Raw genomic sequence first — 27,109 nt, 5'->3', positions numbered from 1 at the left:
ATCGTATTTAAATGATGATATAAACTGATTTCTGTTGGAGTGCATAAACGTTTATTAAAAGTTTTTTGTGTATAAAAATCTTTCATCCAGCAGTTTTAGACATTCCGCTATTTGATGCGGTATCCAAGCAACCGGTTGAGGGACTGAGGTAGCCGATTAGCTTAGCTTTACTTTACTTCACGGCTGTGTCACAAACTACCAGTGTTGTGCGTGAACGAGTTCAAAAGAACGCGTTCATTGAACACGCTCATTTTTTCGTGAACGTTGAACTGAACGCAACACATTTTTAATAAAGAACTTGAACGTGAATTAGTTCACATTATGTGTCATGAACGGCAGACATCACTGTAAATGAACGTTGGAATTTGTTTTCCATTGAAAACTGAGTGACATCTGTTTTCTCTTTTGAAACGCAACGAGAGAAAGTTCCTCCCTCCTGTATTCTCGCTGGTGCCGCTTAAATCATGTATCACCAGACAGAAATGGTTTTGACATTGTGTGCGCAATGCATCGCAGTTTCCTTAAAAATAAAGTTTTTTGTGCCTTTGAGTTTTGCCTTCATTACCTTCATTCAAGAGTTTCATTTCATACACACACATATGTATATATAATATCATATATATCAAATAATATATACATATTTCATATTATATATTCTTTTTTTAATTAAATGCTGGTAGATTTCATTGCACTAAGTATAGAACTGGTCTACCTTGTCTGTACTGCTGCAAGTTTCATCACCTGGTAAGAAACCCACAATTGCAGTGTCATGAGCAAATGTCTACAATGAGCAGTTTCAAAGAACGTATAGTGATTTCTAGCTTGTAGTGTGAAAAAAAGTATTTATTTGAATATCTCACGAAAAAAGTAAAATGAACTGAACTTTGAACTAGTTCAGAATTAAAATTGTGAACTTTGAACGTGAACTGTTCACTTTGAGCATGTATGAACTGAACTTGAACTAGTTCAGAAAAGCTGTGAACTGGCACAACACTGCAAACTACCCACTGCAAACTCTGTACTAGCATGTCAAATAATAAAAACACAAATTGTGGTATTTTCAATTTTTAAATACTTTTAGTGTTAGTGTGTATCAGTTTAGTTTAATAAAAGCTTTGGGACACCCAAAACCTCATTAATCTACGAAAAAAAAAAATCCCAAGTATGTGGCCAAGTACCTAAAGTTCTGCCTGTAAATCCTTTATCAGAAACATGCACAACATATAGTCTTATTTTAAACTTTCTGGTCAGATCCCATTTTTAGAAATTCTTTTTACAGTAAATATGACAAACACATCCTTTACAGGACAAACATCATTTATTTTCTGCTAATTTGAGCATAATTTCCTCTATTACTTATTGGATTAGATATATGTAATTAAATTAAACATATCAGCATCAAACAAACTTCCCACTGCAAACTTTGTACTAGCATGTCAAATAAGGGACCTACTGTGCTATTTTTTTTATTTTTAAATACTTTTAGTGTTTGTGTGTATCAGTTTAGTTTAATAAAAAGCTTTGGGACACCCAAAACCTCATTATTCTACAAAGAAAAATCGATATATACAGTGTATCACGAAAGTGAGTACACCCCTCACATTTCTGCAAATAATTCATTATATCTTTTCATGGGACAACACTATAGACATGAAACTTGGATATAACTTAGAGTAGTCAGTGTACAACTTGTATAGCAGTGTAGATTTACTGTCTTCTGAAAATAACTCAACACACAGCCATTAATGTCTAAATGGCTGGCAACATAAGTGAGTACACCCCACAGTGAACATGTCCAAATTGTGCCCAAAGTGTCAATATTTTGTGTGACCACCATTATTATCCAGCACTGCCTTAACCCTCCTGGGCATGGAATTCACCAGAGCTGCACAGGTTGCTACTGGAATCCTCTTCCACTCCTCCATGATGACATCACGGAGCTGGTGGATGTTAGACACCTTGAACTCCTCTACCTTCCACTTGAGGATGCGCCACAGGTGCTCAATTGGGTTTAGTCCATCACCTTTACCTTCAGCTTCCTCAGCAAGGCAGTTGTCATCTTGGAGGTTGTGTTTGGGGTCGTTATCCTGTTGGAAAACTGCCATGAGGCCCAGTTTTCGAAGGGAGGGGATCATGCTCTGTTTCAGAATGTCACAGTACATGTTGGAATTCATGTTTCCCTCAATGAACTGCAGCTCCCCAGTGCCAGCAACACTCATGCAGCCCAAGACCATGATGCTACCACCACCATGCTTGACTGTAGGCAAGATACAGTTGTCTTGGTACTTCTCACCAGGGCGCCGCCACACATGCTGGACACCATCTGAGCCAAACAAGTTTATCTTGGTCTCGTCAGACCACAGGTCATTCCAGTAATCCATGTTCTTGGACTGCTTGTCTTCAGCAAACCGTTTGCGGGCTTTCTTCTGCGTCAGCTTCCTTCTGGGATGACGACCATGCAGACCGAGTTGATGCAGTGTGCGGCGTATGGTCTGAGCACTGACAGGCTGACCTCCCACCTCTTCAACCTCTGCAGCAATGCTGGCAGCACTCATGTGTCTATTTTTTAAAGCCAACCTCTGGATATGACGCCGAACACGTGGACTCAACTTCTTTGGTCGACCCTGGCGAAGCCTGTTCCGAGTGGAACCTGTCCTGGAAAACCGCTGTATGACCTTGGCCACCATGCTGTAGCTCAGTTTCAGGGTGTTAGCAATCTTCTTAAAGCCCAGGCCATCTTTGTGGAGAGCAACAATTCTATTTCTCACATCCCCAGAGAGTTCTTTGCCATGAGGTGCCATGTTGAATATCCAGTGGCCAGTATGAGAGAATTGTACCCAAAACACCAAATTTAACAGCCCTGCTCCCCATTTACACATGGGACCTTGACACATGACACCAGGGAGGGACAACGACACATTTGGGCACAATTTGGACATGTTCACTGTGGGGTGTACTCACTTATGTTGCCAGCTATTTAGACATTAATGGCTGTGTGTTGAGTTATTTTCAGAAGACAGTAAATCTACACTGCTATACAAGCTGTACACTGACTACTCTAAGTTATATCCAAGTTTCATGTCTATAGTGTTGTCCCATGAAAAGATATAATGAAATATTTGCAGAAATGTGAGAGGTGTACTCACTTTTGTGATACACTGTATATATACAGTATATATATATATATATATATATATATATATATATATATATATACACACACAAGTTTAAAATTTTAAGGCCAAGTACGACCCCAAACAAACCTAAAGTTCAGCCTGTAAATCCTTTATCAGAAACATGCACAACATATACAGTCTTATTCAAACGTCTCTGATCATATTCCATGTTTTATCATTTTTTTTACAGTAAACATAACAAACACGTTCTTTACATGAAAAACATCATTTATTTTCTGCTAATAATAGAGGATAATTTCCTCTATTACTGTTTGGATTAGACATATTTAATTAAATTAATTTAACATAATAACATCAAACATATTAACAACATTAATAATAATAATATATAATGTCCCATAGCTTTAGGACATGCTACATTTTATAATAATTAATATAATTGTTCATTAAATGACTTAAAATATTGAGGACGTTTACTTCACAGTCTGCCAGCTATACACAGAACTTCATTCTGTGAGGCTGTTGTAGGTTCTGTGAACAGGGGAGTAGAAAAATAATAATAATAATTTCGTAAACTGTTGCTTGTCACTTTAGAAAGCTCTCCATTTGCATTCGAGTAGTCTATCCTAAATAGCATGTATCACTGGAGGAAATCATTGGTGTGCTTTAGTATTCGCCCAGGACATGTGTCATTTGTGCATTCTGGCCATACATTCATTATAATGCCACATCACCCCACTGCTGCGTTTTCTTCACTGGCTTCCTGTAGCTGCCTGCATTCAGTTTAAAACACTGATGCTTGCCTACAAAGCCAAAAATGGACCAGGCCCAAGCTACCTTCGAGTACCTTATACCTTTAGCAGATGCTCTTATCCAGAGCAACTTACAAAAGTGCTTCCATAGTGAACATTACCTTACTCTAGTTTAAAAAGACAACAGTCCAAGAATACAAATCTGCTGAAAACCCTGTTAGAACCAAAGGTGTTTTTTAATGCAGGAAATAAATTAGAGCATTAGTAAGTGCGTGTCAGCTTAAGTGCTTAGTATAGAGGTGGGTTTTTAATCGTCTTTTGAAGACCGCGAGAGATTCAGATGTTCGGATAGACAAGGGAAGCTCGTTCCACCACTTGGGTGCAAGTACAGAGAAGAGCCTTGATGCTTGTCTTCCTCGAGTTCTGGGTGGAGGATCGAGTCGAGCAAGACTAGTGGCTCGGAGGTTGCGTGGTACAGAGTGGGGTTTTATTAGACCTCAAAGGTAGCTTGGGGCTGGTCCATTTTTGGCTTTGTAGGTGAGCATCAGTGTTTTAAATTGAATGCTGGCAGCTACAGGAAGCCAGTGAAGAGAACGTAGCAGTGGGGTGATGTGGCAGTGTTTAGGTTGGTTAAAGACCAGGTGAGCAGCTGCATTTTGGATGAGTTGCAAGGGTTTAATAGTGGACATATGAGCACCTGCCAGGAGAGAGTTGTTTGTTTGTTTATTAGGATTTTTATGTCATGTTTTACACTTTTGGTTACATTCATGACAGGAACGGTAGTTACTCATTACACAAGGTTCATCAGTTCACAAGGTTATATCGAGCACAGTCATGGACAATTTAGTGCCTCCAATTCACCTCACTTGCACGGAGGAAACCGGAGCACCCAGAGGAAACCCACGCAGACACTGGGAGAACATGCAAACTCCACACAGAAAGGACCCGGACCACCCCACCTGGGGATCGAACCCAGGACCTTCTTGCTGTGAGGCGACAGTGCTACCCACTTAGCCACTGTGCCACCCACCCGAGGGAGTTGCAGTGGTCCAACCGTGAGATTATTAGTGACTGGACAAAAATCTGAGTGAGAACAAGAACCATGGAGAGAAATGGAGCACCCCTTCCAATGTATGTTCCTGCCTTGCATCCAGTGTTTTTGAGTAATACAAGAAGGACCTCTTGCAATACTGTTTAAACGTGGTAAATACATTTCCACAACAAAGATAAAGGCGTGCCTTGTGTGTTAGTTTCACTTTCTCACCTGTGTTATGGATAAAAACCTGTATAGTTGACACATCACTGATCTGTCTCCTAAAATGACATTTTATAACGTGTCGTCAAAATACGCTTTTCTGCCACAAAGCGGCAGTGCAGTGAACAATTTGTTAACAAACGTCACTTAGACGTTTTAGGATTACACAAATATAAGAAAAAAATAAATGTAAAACATTGAGTTTGAACACTGTGTCTGGAACACTGTGGATGGGTAGCGTATTTAAGAATGCGCATGCGCAGCAAAAGGTAGGCGCTTTACCTACGAGCCGCGGCAGCACACCTGGATCCAGCGACACGGAAGTACCGAGTAGAGATTCTCTGCTTCCCGGGTTCTCTGACGTGTCCAGTTCTGCTCATGAGGCTCAATGGGATTTTAAATGATTTATTGCAGTAGTTCGGGTAGGATTTTGACTTTTTATAAGTTTGTGTGTGTGTGTGTGTGTGTGTGTGGTCTTGACACCACTGGCTCATGCAGTCTTGGCATGTAATATAATTGACTGTTTTTACTGTTATTTTAGACTATCTCCAGTATCTCAATTCAATGAAAAGAAAGACTGAGTACAATTCTTATACTTTACAAAAGATGGAAAAGGTCTTATTTTATCTGCTTGTAATTTTTATTTACCAAAATCAACCAATATCATTCTAGTTCTAGTTTTATGCATGGAAAAAACAAGATGTAAAGTACTTTACAGTTGTCCTCCTATCCATTATATAGACAGGTGAACAGAACAGATAAAAACAACAGTAAGAGGGCTATAATATGAGTCATTTTATTCTTCATTCCAATCACTGGTGTTACCACATCTATGTAGGTAGATAGATTAATTAAATAGGCTAAAGGAGCACAAGAAATATTAAGTAAGTATTGCAGTACAATGGGTAGGAATAAATATATATGCAATATGTAATATAATAGAAAAATTACAAAAGTGTCTTGGCATTTAATGTCCAGAGATGTGCAATGACATAAACAGTGACAGATCATGCTTCATGAGTCTGTCCTGATAGTCCTATAAATTATGCAGCATATTTCTGACTGTAGTAATAGTGCGTGCAGTAATAACTAAATTAATTAGTTAATTAATTTATTAGGATTTTAACGTCATGTTTTACACCCTTGGTTACATTCATGACAGAAACAGTATTTACTCATTACACAAGATTTATCAGTTCAAAAGTTTAATCTCAAACACAGTCATGGACAATTTTGTATCTCCAATTAACCTGACTGCGCGTCTTTGGACTGTGGGAGGAAACCGGAGCTCCCGGAGAAAACCCACACAGACGCTGGTAGAACATGCACGCTTCACACAGAAAGGACCCAGACCGCCCCACCTGGGGATTAAACCCAGGACCTTCTTGCTGTGAATTTATATCACTCACTCACTTACTCTGTCACTCACTCACTCTGACACACACACACACACACACACACACACACACACACACACACACTCACACTCACACTCACACTCACACACTCACACTCTCACTCACTCACTCACTCACTCACTCACTCACTCACTCACTCTACATTATTTGGCCGTACTTCTGTTGGGGTTTTCAGGTACAACTTTTTTCTTACACCTCCTTTAACATGCCAGTAGGTAGCAATTGCGCAATTAATTGGCTTACTGTGACCCTAATCATCTTATACATCAATTTCATATGATGAACGAATAAATTACTATGTAATTTTAGATTTACGTAGCTTAATAGCAACAAGGTCCTGGGTTCGATTCCCAGGTGGAGTGATCTGAGTCCTTTTTGTGTGGAGTTAGCATGTTCTTCTTGTGTCTGCTTGGGTTTTCTCTGGGAGCTCCGGTTTCCTCCCACAGTCCAACGACATGCAGTCAGGTTAACTGAAGATACTAAAATTGCCCTTAGATGTGTGTGTGTGTCTGGCGCCCTGTACGGCATGTTTCTATGTGCCTTGCTCGCACAGAAAGCTGGGATAGGCTCCAGCATGCCCCTTCCCCATGACCCTGATTAGGATAACCACTGCTGAGAGTTGAAAAGGGGCTTAATTATCAATGAAAATGTTTGTATTGGACAATCTAGATGTTACAGCTGTATTAAAATACCTTCTTATTGCCCCAAACTTATACTTTCCCTTTAACTATAGCTAAACTTTTCCCTGAGACCTGTGCTTTAAATAAATATTTGTCACTGTCTTTGTTTCTCTTTCACAGGTTTATCAGTGAGCGATGTCACTTACTGGGTGTGCATCAGGTGAAGCTTTGTCTGCAAGACTGTGAAAGGTCACATGAAAACAAAACTCTATTAAGTTCTGGTACAGAAGAATGACAGTGTTTCGCAGACTTCTACGCAGGCGTTTGCAACTATGGAAACTTGCCATTGTGGCTTTAGTTTTCATGACATTTTTGTTTCTGATGCAGAAGGAGGTGATTAGCCAGAGCCCACTGGAGGAGCCATGGCTAAAAGAGATTGTGGGTAAACGGAATGCCATGCTGAACATGGTAATGGGGGCGGTAAATAACTTTAAGGATGCCATGCCAAAGATGCAGATCCGTGCCCCAGTGAGGCAGAAGGAGAGCAGCAGTAGCCAGCCCTGTCTGTCTGGCTATTACACAGCAGCAGAGCTAAGGCCTGCACTGGAGCGACCTCCACAAAATCCCAGTACTCCCGGTGCTGCAGGGAAACCCTTCCACACAGACAACCTCAGCCCAGATCAACAGAAGGAAAAGGAAAAAGGAGAGGAGAAACACTGCTTTAACTTGTATGCTAGTGATCGCATCTCGCTCAGTCGGGATCTTGGCCCTGATACGAGACCGCCAGAGTAGGTAGCAATGCAACAGCTTGCATTAAGCAATACGTTTTAAATCAATGTGACTTTACTTTGTAAATGATTTGTACACTTTATTTTAAACAGTTTAAAAGCTTGTATACTTCACAGAAGAGATTTTCATCCTGGGTTCAAAACTCGTACATTTACATTTTTGGCATTTAGCAGACGCTTTTGTCCAAAGCGACTTACAGCACTGTGACAGTATACAGTCTGAGCAAATGAGGGTTAAGGGTCAAGGGCCCAACAGTTGCAACCTGGCAGAGGTGAGGCTTGAACTGGCAATCGGCAACCTTCTGATTACTAGTCCAGTATCTTACCCACTAGGCTACAGCTGCCCATACAGCCTGCACTGCCACACTAAAACCTATTATCATTGTACATTAATTATGTGTGGCACTCATGTGGTGCAGTGATGAATTGCAGTAGCCCACTACCTCTGGGATCAAGGGTCCACTACAGCTTGGATCCTTTGGCAAAGAGGGGTGTAACCAGGTGCAGCAATGGTAAAACATAAAAATGAAAAAAATAATGTATACAGTACAGTCCTTTTGTCTACCATTTTCCCAGTTCATAAACAAACAAAGGTTTATTTACATACTGTGCTGGGAAAAAGTAACTGTCCCTCTATTTTTGTATATGTCACTCTTAATTATTTTAGATCACAAAACATGATACTCATGTTTATAGAATTTCATGTTTGTAGAACATAATTTCATGAAAGAAATCCAACATGTAAAACAACATTGGTTACTTAAAACATTAAGTTTACTGAACTTAACTGGTAAAACACTTTAGCAAACTTAACACACCAGGATCAATTACAGCCAGCATTGTAAAATATACATTTTACCCATCTTGCACCTTACAATTAAAGTCAAGCAGAGACGTATAAAGGTTTATTATGCTACATTCTGACAAAGACATTTGAAGTAGGTTATTCCTGGCAGGGTAGCAAGGAAAAAAAACACTGCTAACCAAAAGAAGCATAAGTGCTAATCTGACATTTGAAGAAAGGCGCCTGGATGATGCCCAAATACTTTGAAACAATGTGTACATATATAATGAAATTTGAATTTGGTTAGAGCGTTATACCAACAGTTAAACGTGGCAGTGGTAGTGTGATGCATGGTGCAGGATAACTTGCTGTAAATGAGAGTTAAAGCTGAACTGGGTTATACAGAAGGTGTAATTTAAAACACAAAAGCAGGTTTACACTCGAATGGCTGAAAAGAAACAGAATTATAGTTTTTACTTCAACCCAGTAAAGATGCTGTGACAAGACCCATAACCATTAGTTCATGTCCAGAAACGTACCAAATATAAATATGGCCATACCAAATCTTAAGAAATTCCAAAACAGTTTTCCAAAAATTCAACATTTTGACTTTACTTTAAAAATAGAAGCCTTTTCACTAGTTGTGTCAGACCCTGATGTATGGCTGTGTTTCAACAAAAGTAGTATTTGCAAATAACAAAGACATTGTGTATTTTGAAGGATAAAATATGACTTGTATATGCACTGCTGGGCAGAAGGAATAAACACAGTAGTCTGCCCAGTTTTGTCAGTCAATTTCATAAAAAACATGTCATCAGAATAATTATGTACAATAAATATATTTAAAAAAACTTATAAAGTAAAATTAAATAGTCTTGCCAGACTAAATTAGTGGCTAGTAGACAACACATCATTTTTTAGATTATAATATTGTTATATAAGACTTTATTACACGTTTTTATTCTTACAGAGAGTAGTAAAGCCACATTATTCAGATGTGCACATTAATCAGATGAATCAAATGGCTTTCAAATGATGATATAAAAATGCTGCAAACCGTTTTCATATAATTACAGTTTACACCTTTACACTTTCCTGGATTTATATTTTCTCCTCTAGGAGCACAACTATTGAAATCTCAGAAAACAAGGACAAAAAGTGCCATTGATGTGAAGCACCTAGTGTAACTGGTCCCAACCAGCACAGAAACTACAGTGCCAGTAGCTCCTCCTTGTGGAGAAAAATCTTGTGTGATACATGTCAGTGTGTGTTTTAGTTAAAAGCCAGGCTTATGTGGTGCTACACACACATAAAAAGCTCACAATTACATGTTTTATAACAAAAAAAAACTTAAAACCAAACATGTCATTTATATTTGGCTGTACTAAATATTAAACTGCTTTGAAAAACCACACAAATTTTCTCTGCCCAGTGATTGTGGTTTGATTGAAAAAAAAGAGACGAGTAGGATGTTGAGCTATGTCTGGCTTTGGGACATAGCCTGTTCTTGTATTTATTGTTTTAACTGGACAGCTTACTCTGTACCAATCCCAGTTTTATTGTTCTTCTGTAAAAAAAACAGTTTGGTTATCTAATAAAACAGATATTTTAAAGATGTATTCACCTAATAGTACATAGCAGTTTGTACTCATGCATAGCCATTTACAGCAGTGTGGAAATGTTAAGCATCTGTCTTGCTCTGTTTTTTCGTGCGTCATTCTAAAGATTTCTTTTTCTTCCCTTTTCAGATGCATAGAGCAGACATTCCGGCGCTGCCCACCCTTGCCGACCACGAGCGTGATCATCGTGTTCCATAACGAGGCGTGGAGCACGTTGCTGCGGACAGTCTACAGCGTTCTCCACACCTCTCCTGCCCTACTTCTCAAGGAGATCATTCTAGTTGATGATGCCAGCGCAGACGGTAATGATCCTTCCCGTTTCCAGCCCACCATGCAGGACCACCCTTGGTATTAAATGAACTCAGTATATTAGGTGGCCCATTGTACTGCATACTAGCCAAACTGCTAGAAAAGGACAGGGCGTCCTGGTTGGGTGTTCTTAACTGTGGCTCATGACAGGCTATAGAGCAGGAAGCACAGCTGCTTGAGAGGGTGTTGGGAAGAAGGGGGGCAAATACAATGGGCAAAAAAGTCTCACTGCTAGGTTTCAGTCATAAAATTGTTTCATAGCCACAGCACCCAGGGACCAGGACTGGCATACTTCCATGCAGTGCATATGAGTCAGCGAGCTTCACTCCCTCTCACTTTCATTCCCATTTGCTGGCTCATTCTTTGTCTGTCTGTCATTTCCTTCTCCACTTTCCCCAAAGATTGTTGTTTTTGCTCTTACTGAGTTCTGTTTCACTCACCAATGCATTATTCACTTCCATCTACTCAAATCCAGTCAATACTTTCATGTATTAATACTTTCATGTATTAATACTTTCATGTAATCTTAGTCTAATTTTTTTAGTTTCTCCCCTTTGCCTTTTCTCAGGTGAGCTCCAGAATTAAAACGTCTGAATGTTAGCTCTGAAACATGAGTACTTAACTTCTGTAACGGAGGCTGAAACGCGCCTTGATCCCAATACACCTGCAAGAATGGAAATAGAATCCATTTGCTAATATCTAATCAAGGTAGAAAAATACTGTGACTAAAACAGCCCCTAACGAAAAGGATGAGAATTGTGTCCAAATTCTAAGTAACAAATCATCAGATGAAAGACACAAAAACATCTGCAACCTGCAATGGAGAAAGAGGATAGAAAAGCGATAGTGCAGAAATGAGAACTGGATGTGTTAAATAACATAAAACAGTTCTTTGTCAGGGTTGGAACGAAAACCCTATCATATGGTGACAACCAGTTCTCATTTCTGCACTATCGCTTTTCTATAAAATATAACATAAAATATAATAAAAAACAATATAATGTAATAAAAAACAATGTTCAATTTATAAATGTTTTTATTTACAAAAACACTTACACAAAGCATTCTTCCGCGAAATCAGGTAGTCCGTTAACAGTGTTGCTAGGCAACATGAGGACGAACATAACATTCGCAATAAACATCCCTTCACAAACACTATTACACTATTTCTTGGACGAAACACTCGCTTAATGATTATGATTACTGTTTATATTAATCTGGACATTTCCATGTATAGTACATGACTTAAAATAGTGTTCAACCAAGTTTGTACTTTTTCTTTTCAGTGGCGTAGGTGTGCGTATATCGGGGATTTTACAACAGCTTTGAATGCGGCTCAGCCAATCAGATTTTAGGACCGGAACTATCCGTTTTATAAGTGCATTTAAACTAAAAAAAAAAATCACAAGCTTTTGTCAATCTTAATCATTAACAAGGAATTAAAGGCTATGCTTCAAATTTAAATAACAAAAATAATCTTATATTCATAATATTATAACACATTGTAGAGTTATCCTACATATTATGTGTACTAAAATGTAATATTTTATATAGTGTCTTATATTGCACGTTTCAAGTATTAGTAATATAACTGTGCAGCTGATCTTTATAAAAATGAAAATGTTGTCCTCTCAGATTAAAGGGCCAAAACCTTTAAACTGTTTACTAAAGTTAAAATGAAAGAGTTTTTAATTTTAAGACTAGCTTTCAACACAAACACATTTAATTACAGTCACACATTCTAGGTCTAGCCAGTTCGCTAAACTTTAGTCAACAAACACTGAGGACACTGAGTATGGTCACATTGAGATGGTCACAAGTTGCAGACGTCAGTGGCTGTGAATGAAGGTAATGATTTGTGGATCAGTCACATCCATGGTGTCACACCAACAGGCCAAGAGTCAAACAGAAGAAACCCTTCCTGAAATGCTTCTACTTGCTCCAGAATTAAATGGCAGAAAGTCTGGTAGTCTAATAAGAGTAAAGTAGAACTTTTTGGTAAATGTGGAATAAATGTAATCCACTATAAAATATGGTAGGTTAGCATCATGTGAAGGGGATGTTTTTGTGTAGTATTACAATAACATGACATCATTGCCAATCGGGTCAGGATTGTTGGAAAAATGAAAAGTCCATAGTACAGCTATTAGAATAAACCAGCATACTGGACAACAGTGGAGTCTGTAACATGTAGACACTACCATACATCTTTTAGGCAATGGTTAAAGCAAAATGTACTTTTGGATTCAGATCAAAGTTTAATGTTTGAATCAATTATGTTTTTGGCACTAAAAGTTGATTTAGTAGTATATTTCATGTACAGTGGTACCCTGTAACTCAACGTCCTTTAAACTCAAAATCTTTGAAACTCAACGCCCTTCCTCGAGAAATTTGTACCCTTAAACTTAACTTTTCCTTTAAACTCAACATGTTCAGTTTGTTTTAAAAAATGTATTTATTTAATTTCAAATAAAAAAAATGAAGTCGCTTTGTTCAGTGCTCAGCTTGAGCGGTGTGGTAATACATCATCAAAGTGCGCAAAGAGACGAATCTGCATTTGTGGAATAACCATCAGATTCACCCTGAAAGCTCCACATGTATCTGTGTTCATCTGGATTTTCCTCCGTTTCACTTTTAAACTTGTGTTACAGCTCGGGGTTCTGACAAATTGTAAGAATCAGCTTTTTATTTCTGTGTTTTATTTCAGTAGTTTATATTATATTTGTGTTATTTTTAGTGTACAAGTGTAAAAAACAACCCTATTATTTTACATTAGTCTAAAATATATGCAGTTCCACGGGACAATGGAACGCATTAACAGGTTTCCCATACATCCTTATGGGAAAAAATATCTTGAAACTCAATGCCTTTTAAACTCAACGCCAGTCCCAGAACCAATTCACGTTGAGTTTCAAGGTACCACTGTAATTGCAACATGCTATTCACTGAGTATTGAAAAATATCGACTTATAAACAAGACACTTCTGCACACTTCAGAAAATGTATCAGTCATATTGTAAACAAAACCAGTCAGTTTTACTGAGGCTTACCAGTGTTTAAATCATAGCCGCTGATATCATGCTGAGGATTTGTGCCCTCATGGCTAGTGCATCTAACACACCAAATGGCCAAAAGTATGTGGACACCTAACCAATTAGAAAACCCATTCGAAAACCATGGGTAATAATATATTATATTTGCATCACACAGAATGGCTGAAGGAGGAACTGGATATATATCTAAAGCAGCTGCACATTGTGCGTGTAATACGTCAGGTTGAAAGGAAAGGTCTCATTACTGCACGCTTGCTGGGAGCCTCAGTAGCCACTGGAGATACCCTCACCTTCCTTGACGCCCACTGTAAGTGCTTTCGTCATAGTCACTTTTAAGCTTTTACTCTAACAAAACAATCATAAAGGCAGTAATGATGGCTTGCATCAGTAATAACTTTGTGGTATGCTAGTTTTTAAAGACTGTTGTTTTACAGTATGGTTTCATACACTGTTTACATAATAATGCACCAGTGCTTAACAAACACATAGCACATAGTTTTTGACATACTGATTTGGTTTGAACATACACTTCATTGTCACTAAGCACTGATAAATATTGACTTATAGACAAGACACTTCAGAAAATTGATCTCAGTCATATTGTAAACAAAACCTTATGAGACAGTTTTACTGAGGCTTACCAGTGTTTAAATCATAGCCACTGATGTCATGCTTCTCCACTATAGACTTGATAGAATATAGACCTAGTAACATCCATAAATTCCTTAGGTCCTCCTTTCACTTCTAGGTTGAATTTATTTTCTTTTTAATGTGCTCTGTATATGCAGGCGAATGCTTTAATGGCTGGCTTGAGCCGCTGCTGGCCCGGATAGCTGAGAACTACACAGCAGTGGTGAGTCCAGACATCACCACCATCGATCTGAACACGTTTGAGTTCATGAAACCCTCACCATATGGACAAAACCATAATCGAGGAAACTTTGACTGGAGTCTGTCCTTTGGCTGGGAGGGTTTGCCTGAGCATGAGAAAAAACGACGTAAAGATGAAACCTACCCTATCAGGCAAGACATCATATACACGTATATAGAATGTGTCTTTTTTAATCCTGTTTACACTTCATTTGATGTGTAAGGATCAGTGTTAATATAGTCAATATGTAGACAAAATAAAAAAGACTATACATTCAAAATAAAATAAGTTATTTGTGTTTTGTTATGACATGCATGATGTTTTTTTTAATTGTGAAATGTATGAATGGCAGGAAAAAATGTTTTTTTAGATTTTCTTAAAGGTTTCTAATATTAAGCATTTATCTTTGGTTTAAAAGTCAGATAGATAAAACAGTTACACTTTTAAACATACACTTGTGCAGCATTTATTCACCTTTGACAACCAAATTAATTTTTAGACATGTCACAGTGTCCAACCCCTTGGCCAGCACAGCCCACTTCTACCAGTCTTCACTTCCTTTTGCACGTAAATTAAGCTTATTGACTGTAGTTCCATTTAATATACATTCATGGTGGTGTAATTGTAGAGCTAAACCCTCTGAACAGTTTTGTTTAATTTTCATTTAAAATATTTAATTTTGCAACAATCGAAAAGTCGCTGGTTCAAGCCCCACCACTGAAAGGTTGCCACTGTTGGGCCCTTGAGCAAGGCCCTTAACCCTTAATTGCTTAGACAATATATTGTCACAGTACTGTAAGTCGCTTTGGATAAAAGCGTCTGCTAAATGCCGAAAATGTAAATCTTTGCATAGTCCAGCCGGAAACTAACTTAAGATGTGTTTGTCATTTATTTTATCATTTATATTATGACACCAATACATTTCAGTTCAGCTACCTAAAGGCACATTTTTATAAATACACATGGTCAAAATTTTATCAGGATACAATTCATGTAGAAGTTTAATGGCCAACCAGATGTAAATGTGTCTTTGTTTTAGTATTATAGATATCAGAGAAAATGATTTTCTATTGTGCATTAAATGTGGATAACTATTTAAATATGTTGATGCATTATTCATACAAAAGTACTGTTTAAATAAATATTGTTTCTTTACATTACAGAACACCAGCATTTGCTGGAGGTCTATTTTCAGTCTCTAAAGATTATTTTTATCACATTGGGAGCTATGATGAAGAGATGGAGATTTGGGGAGGAGAAAACATTGAAATGTCATTCAGGGTAAGACATAAAGAATGCTGTTTATCATCAGTTTTTTTTCTTTTCATTCCAAAATAATAATTAAGATATTATTTATTATTATGGTGTAGCTATTTCAGAATCAGAATTAGAATCAGAATCTCTATTTTCGCCAAGTACCAGATGTACAAGGAATTTCCTTTGGTGCAGGTGTATTCATTTAATTAAACAGTAGAAAAAGGAACAATATATAAAAACACTGAATAAACAACACAACAGCGACATTACCAGTACAGCATTAGACAAGTGTGCAATGGAGATGTACAGTAGAGGTTACTGACAAACTTCAAGTAACCATTTTGTGCGATAAATACATAAGTAAATAAGTTGCATATGTGCATTGACTATGATAAAACCATGTGCATTCTGTTAAAGCAGAGGGATGTGGGAATAGTCCTTGTTAAGTATGGTAATGGCCTGAGGAAAGAAGTTATAGAGGTATTTGTTAAAAGAAAACAGAAAAATTAATCAGTGAATTAATTAAGATTGAAATTTGGGTGGGAAATTAAGTATTTTATTATAAGTATTATATAATCACTTAGACATTTTTATTATACACAGTAAATGGTTTTGTTAAGATTTTTATGACAAGTGACAACAGGTGCACAGTAATGCTGCCAATTACCTGTCTGCCACATCCCAAAGGTACTATTTTGGATTTACATTTGATGACCAGGGAGGGTATTGAGATAACTTGAACTAAGTGCATGTTTATGGAACCAGTTCAGTATGACTTCTTATGCTGTGACATGTTGCATTATCATACAGGAAGTTGCTGTCATGTTTTGGTGGGGGGAGGGGGGTTAAATTATTTCTTTAGAAGGTATTCATATTAGGGGCACAGTCTGCATCACGTAATCGTTTTCACACCATTACACCACCACATTATCAGGGGCTATTCTGCTATGAGATAGTGAAACGAGATAGAGTGCATTGAAGAAAGCTGACTCATCTGTGCAGCCAACCATCACAAAGCAATCACAGAGTAGTGACGTGTCACCACCAACACCAGTCTAAACTGTTAAAACAAGGCCAAGCAGGTCACACTTGTATCTATGTAATGCTCAACTGTCCAGATTTGGTGAGCCTGCATACTGTAGTCTCAGATTTCTCCTTGACTGACAGTGGTAGAACTTGATGTGGCTGTTGTGGTCCATCTGTCTAAAGGATTGTTGTGCTGTGCGATCTGAGATGCTGAGTTACCACAGCCTTTTTGTCAGCTGGAACTAGTCTGTCCATTCTCCTCTGACATTATATTATGACATCTGCTATACATATACATATACAGTGGGGCCAAAAAGTATTTAGTCAGCCACTGATTGTGCAAGTTCTCCTACTTAGAAAGATGAGAGAGGTCTGTAATTTTCATCATAGGTACACTTCAACTATGAGAGACAAAATGAGAAAAAAAATCCAGGAAATCACATTGTAGGATTTTTAAAGAATTTATTTGTAAATTATGGTGAAAAATAAGTATTTGGTCAATAACAAACAAGCAAGATTTCTGGCTCTCACAGACCTGTAACTTCTTCTTTAAGAAGCTCTTCTGTCCTCCACTCGTTACCTGTATTAATGGCACCTGTTTGACCTCGTTATCTGTATAAAAGACACCTGTCCACAGCCTCAAACAGTCAACCATGGCCAAGACCAAAGAGCTGTTGAAGGACACCAGGAAGAAAATTGTAGACCTGCACCAGGCTGGGAAGAGTGAATCTACAATAGGCAAGCAGGTTGGTGTGAATAAATCAACTGTGGGAGCAATTATAAGAAAATGGAAGACATACAAGACCATTGATAATCTCCCTCGATCCCGTGGGGTCAAAATGATCATGAGAACGGTGAGCAAAAATCCCAGAACTACACGGAGGGACCTGATGAATGACCTGCAGAGAGCTGGGACCAAAGTAACAAGGCTACCATCAGTAACACATTACGCCGAGAGGGACTCAAATCCTGCAGTGCCAGGCGTGTCCCCCTGCTTAAGCCAGTACATGTCCAGGCCCGTCTGAAGTTTGCCAGAGAGCATATGGATGATCCAGAAGAGAATTGGGAGAATATCATGTGGTTAGATGAAACCAAAATGGAACTTTTTGGTAAAAACTCAACTCGTCGTGTTTGGAGGAACAAGAATGCTGAGTTGCACACCATACTTACTGTGAAGCATGGGGGTGGAAACATCATGCTTTGGGGCTGTTTTTCTGCAAAGTGGACAGGACGACTGATCCGTGTTAAGGGAAGAATGAACGGGGCCATGTATCGTGAGATTTTAAGCCAAAACCTCCTTCCATCAGTGAGAGCATTGAAGATGAAACGTGGCTGGGTCTTCCAGCATGACAATGATCCCAAACTCACCGCTCGGGCAATAGAGGAGTGGCTCCGTTAAAAGCATTTCAAGGTCCTGGAGTGGCCTAGCCAGTCTCCAGACCTCAACCCCATAGAAAATTTGTGGAGTCCGTGTTGCCCAGCGACAGCCCCAAAACATCACTGCTCTAGAGGAGATCTGCATGGAGGAATGGGCCAAAATACCAGCTACAGTGTGTGCAAACCTGGTGAAGACATTCAGGAAACTTTTGACCTCTGTCATTGCCAACAAAGGTTATGTTACAAAGTATTGAGTTGAACTTTTGTTATTGACCAAATACTTATTTTCCACCATAATTTACAAATAAATTCTTTAAAAATCCTACAATGTGATTTCCTGGATTTTTATTTCTCATTTTGTCTCTCATAGTTGAAGTGTACCTATGATGAAAATTACAGACCTCTCTCACCTTTCTAAGTAGGAGAACCTGCACAATCAGTGGCTGACTAAATACTTTTTGGCCCCACTGTACATACATATACAGTATATTCTGCTATATGTATTAAAATACGTATGCGTGCAGGCCCAGTGTAGGTCCACTTTGAATAGTTGTAATCAACATTTTATAGATTCCATTTTTTGTTGGCTGACCTGCAGGTGTGGCTATGTGGAGGGCAGTTAGAGATCATCCCATGCTCCATTGTGGGTCATGTGTTCCGCACTAAGAGCCCTCACACCTTCCCCAAGGGCACGCAGGTAATCGCGCGCAACCAGGTGCGACTGGCGGAGGTGTGGATGGACGACTACAAGGAGATTTTCTACCACAGGAACCTGCAAGCTGCTCAGATGGCTAAAGAGGTAACACAATCCACTTTATGCCTGGTGTAGTACATTTCTGTTAGAGACTTTATTAAAGTCAGCAGCTGTAAAAGTATGTGCAGTGTGACAGAGGGACCCCTGCGGACAGCCTCAACACTTATGTGGATTTAAGATGTGGTTGTTGGCAGCAAAATATTCTAGTCTGGTTATATAACTATGTTATTATTTAAAAATCTACTACACAGTCTCTCAGGGTGAGGCTGGTAAAAACTGGTTTGTGTAACCTAATACTTCTGTTGCTATGTTATAAATGTATAAATTTAATGTGTTACAGACATAGATAAAACTAACGAGATTTTAATAAGGTATCTTAATGTTTATTATGGCCATGATTCATGATTAGATGATGGCCAAGTATGTCTGTTAGTATGAATGGACGAGAAACATAGAAAGACATTCTTAGACTTCCATGCTTTCATTATATGTGGGGGTTCAGTGTGTCAAGTTTCTAATGTTCATCACCCAGTTTTACAGCTTGTCATATTTTAAAGCATCTATTCCTGTTGTTATTATGGTATTATGGCAGCAATTTATTCCCAAGTCTAAAAACAAAAACATATTTGAATAAAAAAATTTATTAATATTAAATATTAAAATATGAACTGTTATTACAGTAATTATAATCTCACCACTGCAGAGATTTTACTTGAGCACTTCACACTACTTGACCTTAAAATGAGTTGTTTATCCTCATAAAGTAAATGAAAACAGCTGAACCTTACAAAAATGTTTGTTATCCACAAATGAAGTGAGTTGACAAGGTAATGTGTTGCATTTGATTGAAATTCCACAATTACAAGGGTATGTTAAATCTCACTATTTAATTTTAAAGTAGGTTTTAATAGCGTTGGCTGTTTTCTCTCACTTTAATAGATTACCTGAAATGAAAAAAGTTCTACATTTGAAACATGCACCTGAGGCACTGAAATATAAACAGTTCAAATGTGCCAATTTTTACAAGGCATTTTATGCTGGATTTAGGCCATATTACATCTCTATCCTGCTCTTCCCGTTGTAGCCTGTGGGGAATGTGTAAAATTCACTATGCTTAACAGCATGTTTTGTAGGTTGCTGAGCAAGGTCTCTTTGGAATGCTGCAGCAATGCTTGTGTGGTTGTAGGACACTCCCGCAGCATCCCTTGTCTCTAACTGTGGGCCCAATATACAGTGTATCACAAAAGTGAGTACACCCCTCACATTTCTGCAGATATTTAAGTATATCTTTTCATGGGACAACACTGACAAAATGACACTTTGACACAATGAAAAGTAGTCTGTGTGCAGCTTATATAACAGTGTAAATTTATTCCTCCCTCAAAATAACTCAATATACAGCCATTAATGTCTAAACCACCGGCAACAGAAGTGAGTACACCCCTTAGTGAAAGTTCCTGAAGTGTCAATATTTTGTGTGGCCACCATTATTTCCCAGAACTGCCTTAACTCTCCTGGGCATGGAGTGTACCAGAGCTTCACAGGTTGCCACTGGAATGCTTTTCCACTCCTCCATGACGACATCACGGAGCTGGCGGATATTCAAGACTTTGCGCTCCTCCACCTTCCGCTTGAGGATGCCCCAAAGATGTTCTATTGGGTTTAGGTCTGGAGACATGCTTGGCCAGTCCATCACCTTTACCCTCAGCCTCTTCAATAAAGCAGTGGTCGTCTTAGAGGTGTGTTTGGGGTCATTATCATGCTGGAACACTGCCCTGCGACCCAGTTTCCGGAGGGAGGGGATCATGCTCTGCTTCAGTATTTCACAGTACATATTGGAGTTCATGTGTCCCTCAATGAAATGTAACTCCCCAACACCTGCTGCACTCATGCAGCCCCAGACCATGGCATTCCCACCACCATGCTTGACTGTAGGCATGACACACTTATCTTTGTACTCCTCACCTGATTGCTGCCACACATGCTTGAGACCATCTGAACCAAACAAATTAATCTTGGTCTCATCAGACCATAGGACATGGTTCCAGTAATCCATGTCCTTTGTTGACATGTCTTCAGCAAACTGTTTGCGGGCTTTCTTGTGTAGAGACTTCAGAAGAGGCTTCCTTCTGGGGTGACAGCCATGCAGACCGATTTGATGTAGTGTGCGGCGTATGGTCTGAGCACTGACAGGCTGACCCCCCACCTTTTCAATCTCTGCAGCAATGCTGACAGCACTCCTGTGCCTATCTTTCAAAGACAGCAGTTGGCTGTGACGCTGAGCACGTGCACTCAGCTTCTTTGGACGACCAACGCGAGGTCTGTTCTGAGTGGACCCTGCTCTTTTAAAACGCTGGATGATCTTGGCCACTGTGCTGCAGCTCAGTTTCAGGGTGTTGGCAATCTTCTTGTAGCCTTGGCCATCTTCATGTAGCGCAACAATTCGTCTTTTAAGATCCTCAGAGAGTTCTTTGCCATGAGGTGCCATGTTGGAACTTTCAGTGACCAGTATGAGAGAGTGTGAGAGCTGTACTACTAATTTGAACACACCTGCTCCCTATGCACACCTGAGACCTAGTAACACTAACAAATCACATGACATTTTGGAGGGAAAATGACAAGCAGTGCTCAATTTGGACATTTAGGGGTGTAGTCTCTTAGGGGTGTACTCACTTTTGTTGCCGGTGGTTTAGACATTAATGGCTGTATATTGAGTTATTTTGAGGGAAGAATAAATTTACACTGTTATATAAGCTGCACACAGACTACTTTTCATTGTGTCAAAGTGTCATTTTGTCAGTGTTGTCCCATGAAAAGATATACTTAAATATCTGCAGAAATGTGAGGGGTGTACTCACTTTTGTGATACACTGTAGATGGTTGGTCATAGATTTAAAGCTACTTGATAATATCTTCTTTAAAACTGAGCTTCTGGTATCATCTTAATCATCCTTAGCATTTGGAAAATTAACTAGTTCAGTTTTTTAAAGTAGTCATGACATGTGTAGGTACATACATACATCTGGACAGCTCACAATATTAATAAACATTATACATGTAATTTTTTAAAAGGACAATGGTTTGGCCATGTTACGAACTCTTTCCTGTTACACATACTTGACAAACCTATGGAAAATTCTATGCTGAGAGGTAGAATTTTAGCTCAAGGTCTATGAGATGCAATTTGTGGTTCTTGGAAAAATGTTTAGCATCTGCTTTTTTGTAGCACCATTGCTTGGCGTAGCAGCCCCTGATATGTTCACTCATCATACAGAACCAGATGCTTTCGGTTTTACTGCTAGTGTTCAGCCTTTACTGAATATTGGTTCTACTGAACAACTTTTCTGCAGTTTGCAGACAGCAGTTCTTTTTTGCTTATCAGCAACTGAAACTTTTCCAAACAACTGATTTAACTGACTATTTTATCCACCAAATAAAGTAAAATGCTTTATCTGTCTTGGGCATGTAATGTTTAGGATGTGCTGATCCCGGTAGACCACAAAGTGCTTAAACAAGTTGAACAAACCTGAACAGGGTATAAGCAATCAAGGTGCAAGGCAATTTCCCAAAAATCAGCAATACAGTCTTACAAAATATCTTATTATAAATACTATTCTTACTGTCAAATAGTCTTGTAATCCTTTACACAAATTATCAGGGGAAAAATATTTTTGGTGAAATGAAAGATACTGGAATATATTATTATGGACACACTGATGAGGCACAACAAAAGAAAAGAGATTGTTTCAACAATGAAAAAAGGCTTCAAGCTGCAAGTCAGATGGCACTAAAAGGACATTGTTAAGATGGGAAAATAAGAAAAAGAGGCCTGCCTTGGGCATGCAGCACCACCAGTGGACAACTGACTGCATTCATCCTCTGTTCATCATGCTGGGTTTTTGTGTACTGCAGATAAGACAAAATGATGATTCCTCAGTGTGTGACATTGACTTTCATATATGGAGGAGAATGTGTGATGGTTTTGGGCTCTTTTGCTGGATCCAGAGTCAGTGCTAAGAGTAGTTGAAATCCTGACTGACAGAGGCTATAACAGCATTTTGAAGCAACTAGCACCAAGTTAATGTTTAAAAAACTAGAGAAATTGGCATGTACTAAAACTAAGTAGTTCAGATTTTACTATACAGCACTTTAAGATTAAACAATTTATTTTATTACTTTTATTATTTTTTCACTCTTGGATTTTTCTTTCTTTTGTACCCTGACATAATAAATTTGTGGCTACATATTTACTGTGAGAATACGTATGGTCGCTTTGCAGCATTCACTGTTTTTATAGATTCTTGCCAAATTTACAACCTGAAGCCAAGTCTTGCCTTTTCTCATAGCCACATAAACCACAGAAAGCTTTCCAGAAATTTACAGTACAGTGTAGCCAGGACTGGCTGGTTGGCTAAACCCGAGGGTAAAGACAGTGTAAAACCAGTTCATATACAGAGGCAAACAAGGGTGGATGATTTGGTTTAAAAGTCATTTCAGAAATAAACCCCCTTCCTTTTTTAATAGAAGACTGGGTTTGTTTATACAGAGATCGTTTGGGGACATCAGCAAACGCTTGGAGCTCCGTGAGGGGCTACATTGTAAAAACTTCTCGTGGTATTTGCAAAACATATACCCAGAGGTCTTCATGCCTGATGTGAATCCTGTGCATTTTGGTGAGGTAAGTTTGTGCATGCACATTTGTGTGTGTGTGTGTGTGTGTGTGTGTGTCTGCACAAGTGTGCGTGTGTGTGCTGTGGCAGGTGTTATGTTTCACATTTTTTATTTTTCCATCTTTTTGCCCACTTCTGTCTCCTTTTTTGTCTTTTGTTGGGCTTTCCCAATTATTCCCTCAGCTTTTTTCCCTCTCTTTTTCTTTCTCCCCCTTCCAACTCTGCAGACCACAGAATGTTGTGTCTGGAAGCTGTGGCTTCCCGCCATGCATCTCTCCCCGCAGAGGGTCTTGGAGAAAGTGTGGCTGATGTTTTAACAGCTTGGACCTGACTGCCTTGATAGCATTCCCTATTTTCCTCTTTTCTTATTGTTCTCTTATTGTGTCTTTCCTCTCAGCTCAAGAATATAGGGAAGGACATGTGCCTGGATGCTGGCGAGAACAATGATGGAGGCAAGCCACTAATAATGTACCCATGCCATGGCATGGGAGGCAACCAGGTACAAACAATTGACTATTGACTATAGGCAGGGAATCCTTCTTTTCACTGCATTAGTGTTTGTGCATTTAACAAGGAATACTATAAAATGAAAATAATTTGCCAGTTGGTGAATTGGCTACTTTACTTGCAAAACCCTGTGATGGCATAATAACCTGAGTGAAACCACAATGCTTAATAACCTGTCAAAACAGTTTTTTCCAATACTTCAAACAAGCAATTCTATAGAATTCTGGGTTTTTTTCTGTGTTCTGGTATAAGAACAGGACCATGAAACCTTAGTGTGTAGACTTTTTTTTTATTCTAATTTTAATTTTAAAGAGTAACACAGCTTTAAAATCATTTCAAACAACAGCTATAATAATGCATGCTTATGTAATTTCACCAAATTAAATTGTACTTAAGACCCGTTCTTTGTTTTGAGTTGACTGAGCACTATCTTGCTTTACACTGGACATGTTTTTTGTATCTATGAGTCTGAACTTGTTTTGGACTCAACAGCTCTAGCCAGATGACGTGCTGCGATCATACAAAATACCATCGAAAATTCTCTTTATTTATGTTCTATTGCTCAGTATTGTATACCTCATATTTATTTCTAAAATGATTTGTAAAATGACATTTGTATTTCTTCATGTTTATGTTCTTTGTCCCTCTGTGAAATCCAGTACTTTGAGTATTCATCACACCAGGAAATCAGACACAACTTTCAGAAGGAGCTTTGTGTGCATGCAAGTTCTGGGCCTGTAAAACTAGAGGAATGTCAATATAAAGGGCACAACACCTTCACTGGACCTGAACAGAAATGGGAGATACAGGAGGTAGTCAAGCTTTATCACATTGTACAGTATTTACTGATCTTTCCTCTCTGTGAGTAGACATGACAGTTTGAACTGTGCTTAAGCCCTACTGTAATGAGATCTGAAAGGCCTGAAGCACTGTAGCACTCTACTGCAATTTCCTCTGCACTTCTGAACTGATTCAACTGCTCTTAAAATGCTTAATAATCTGTTGAAAATTGTAACATGTCAGGACTTGCCTGTCTACCTGTCTTAATATATCACCTTCTACAAGTAACTTTTTAATGTTTACTTTTATTAGTTTACATATACACTGATCAGCCATAACATTAAAACCACCTCCTTGTTTCTACACTCACTGTCCATTTTATCAGCTCCACTTACCGTATAGGAGCACTTTGTAGTTGACTGTAGTCCATCTGTTTTTCTGCATGCTTTGTTAGCCCCCTTTCATGCTGTTCTTCAATGGTCAGGACCACCACAGAGCAGGTATTATTTAGGTGGTGGATCATTCTCAGCACTGCAGTGACACTGACATGGTGGTGGTGTGTTAGTGTGTGTTGTGCTGGTATGAGTGGATCAGACACAGCAGCGCTGCTGGAGTTTTTAAATACCATGTCCACTCACTGTCCACTCTATTAGACACTCCTACCTAGTTGGTCCACCTTGTAGATGTAAAGTCAGAGACGATCGCTCATCTATTGCTGCTGTTTGAGTTGGTCATCTTTGAGATCTTTATCAGTGGTCACAGGATGCTGCCCATGGGGTGCTGTTGGCTGGATATTTTTGGTTGGTGGACTAATCTCAGTCCAGCAGTGACAGTGAGGTGTTTAAAAACTCCATCAGCACTGCTGTGTCTGATCCACTCATACCAGCACAACACACACTAACACACCACCACCATGTCAGTGTCACTGCAGTGCTGAGAATGATCCACCACCTAAATAATACCTGCTCTGTGGTGGTCCTGGGAGAGTCCTGACCATTGAAGAACAGCATGAAAGAGGGGTAACAAAGCATGCAGAGAAACAGATGGACTACAGTCAGTAATTGTAGAACTACAAAGTGCTTCTATTAGTGGAGCTGATAAAATTGACAGTGAGTGTAGAAACAAGGAGGTGGTTTTAATGTAATTAATTAATGTTATGGTTGATCGGTGTATATATATTCTAATCGGCTCTCTGTCTGGTCTTTTTGACTCTGTAGGATCAGCTGTTGTATAACTCCGACTGTAAGATGTGTCTCAGCGCTCGTTATGAAAGCCCCTCTCTGGTCTCCTGCAACCCAGCGGACATATACCAGCATTGGACATTTAACTGAAAGACTGTGCTCATGACTTGCACTCTGTGTCACTGAACTTCTGAACAAGAGAATTTTTAATTTATTTTTGTATGTGAAAATACTGCTGCTGGATTTTAATGTTTAAGGTATGCATACAAAACGTGTATTTATACAGCGATACAGTGAAGCACAAAGTGAAGTGATGACTTCTGAATTCTGAATCTGATTCTCAAACCTTTAGCTTCTCCTAATTAAAAAGGGCTGCAACCACTATCTAAGTGTAAATTTCCAAGAAGGACAGAGGCTTTTAATTTTTTTAAAAGTTTTTTTTTTAATTTAATCTAAACTACCATGGACATTTAAAGCACCAAAGACTTCATAAAAGTATTTGTGATTACTGTTACTTGGTGTAATTTCTACGTCATATGCACTAATAGAAATGATTCTCTATTAAATGCTTCTCTTGATGAAAGAGGCACTGAGGTGAACCAGCTGATCTTGGACAAACTTGTTTGTTTTGTTCATTGACTGCTTTTTTGTGGACTTGAAGGACTTTAGCACAAGCATACAGGCCAGCATTGTACTTGATTTGAACTATGCAGCCCTGCTCATCCTGCGTTTGTTTGGTGCACTGGATTTGTGCGTCCTCAGAAATAAACGTGTCTGCAACATCAACTGTGAGGCCTAAACTGATGGCAGCTGTATCGCACATATGCTTGGATAAAATATTTGTAATGTATTTTTGTTGCATGTACAAGGGTTCTTTAAAAGGTTTCCGCACTTTTTTAAACTCTATTTATTGAGAATTTCAAAAACAAATGACGTCACTTTTCTATATAA

General features: G+C 38.7%; 1 protein-coding gene across 1 annotated transcript; it reads left to right on the top strand.

Annotated features, from left to right (window-relative positions):
- The first annotated feature begins 7,473 nt into the window (after nucleotides 1-7,473).
- On the top strand, nucleotides 7,474-26,615 carry galnt3 (UDP-N-acetyl-alpha-D-galactosamine:polypeptide N-acetylgalactosaminyltransferase 3 (GalNAc-T3)). Its single transcript, XM_063005653.1, has 10 exons — nucleotides 7,474-7,970; nucleotides 10,503-10,675; nucleotides 13,893-14,042; nucleotides 14,524-14,758; nucleotides 15,770-15,887; nucleotides 18,865-19,065; nucleotides 23,567-23,698; nucleotides 24,088-24,189; nucleotides 24,857-25,009; nucleotides 26,195-26,615. The coding sequence occupies exons 1-10, from the start codon at nucleotides 7,474-7,476 to the stop codon at nucleotides 26,306-26,308; spliced, it is 1,875 nt and encodes a 624-aa protein (XP_062861723.1). The 3' UTR covers nucleotides 26,309-26,615.
- Nucleotides 26,616-27,109: the final 494 nt, after the last annotated feature.

This window comes from Trichomycterus rosablanca, chromosome 12 (genome assembly GCF_030014385.1).
Source record: "Trichomycterus rosablanca isolate fTriRos1 chromosome 12, fTriRos1.hap1, whole genome shotgun sequence".
Taxonomy (NCBI): Eukaryota; Metazoa; Chordata; class Actinopteri; order Siluriformes; family Trichomycteridae; genus Trichomycterus; species Trichomycterus rosablanca.
This window is presented reverse-complemented; position numbering and strand designations above follow the sequence as displayed.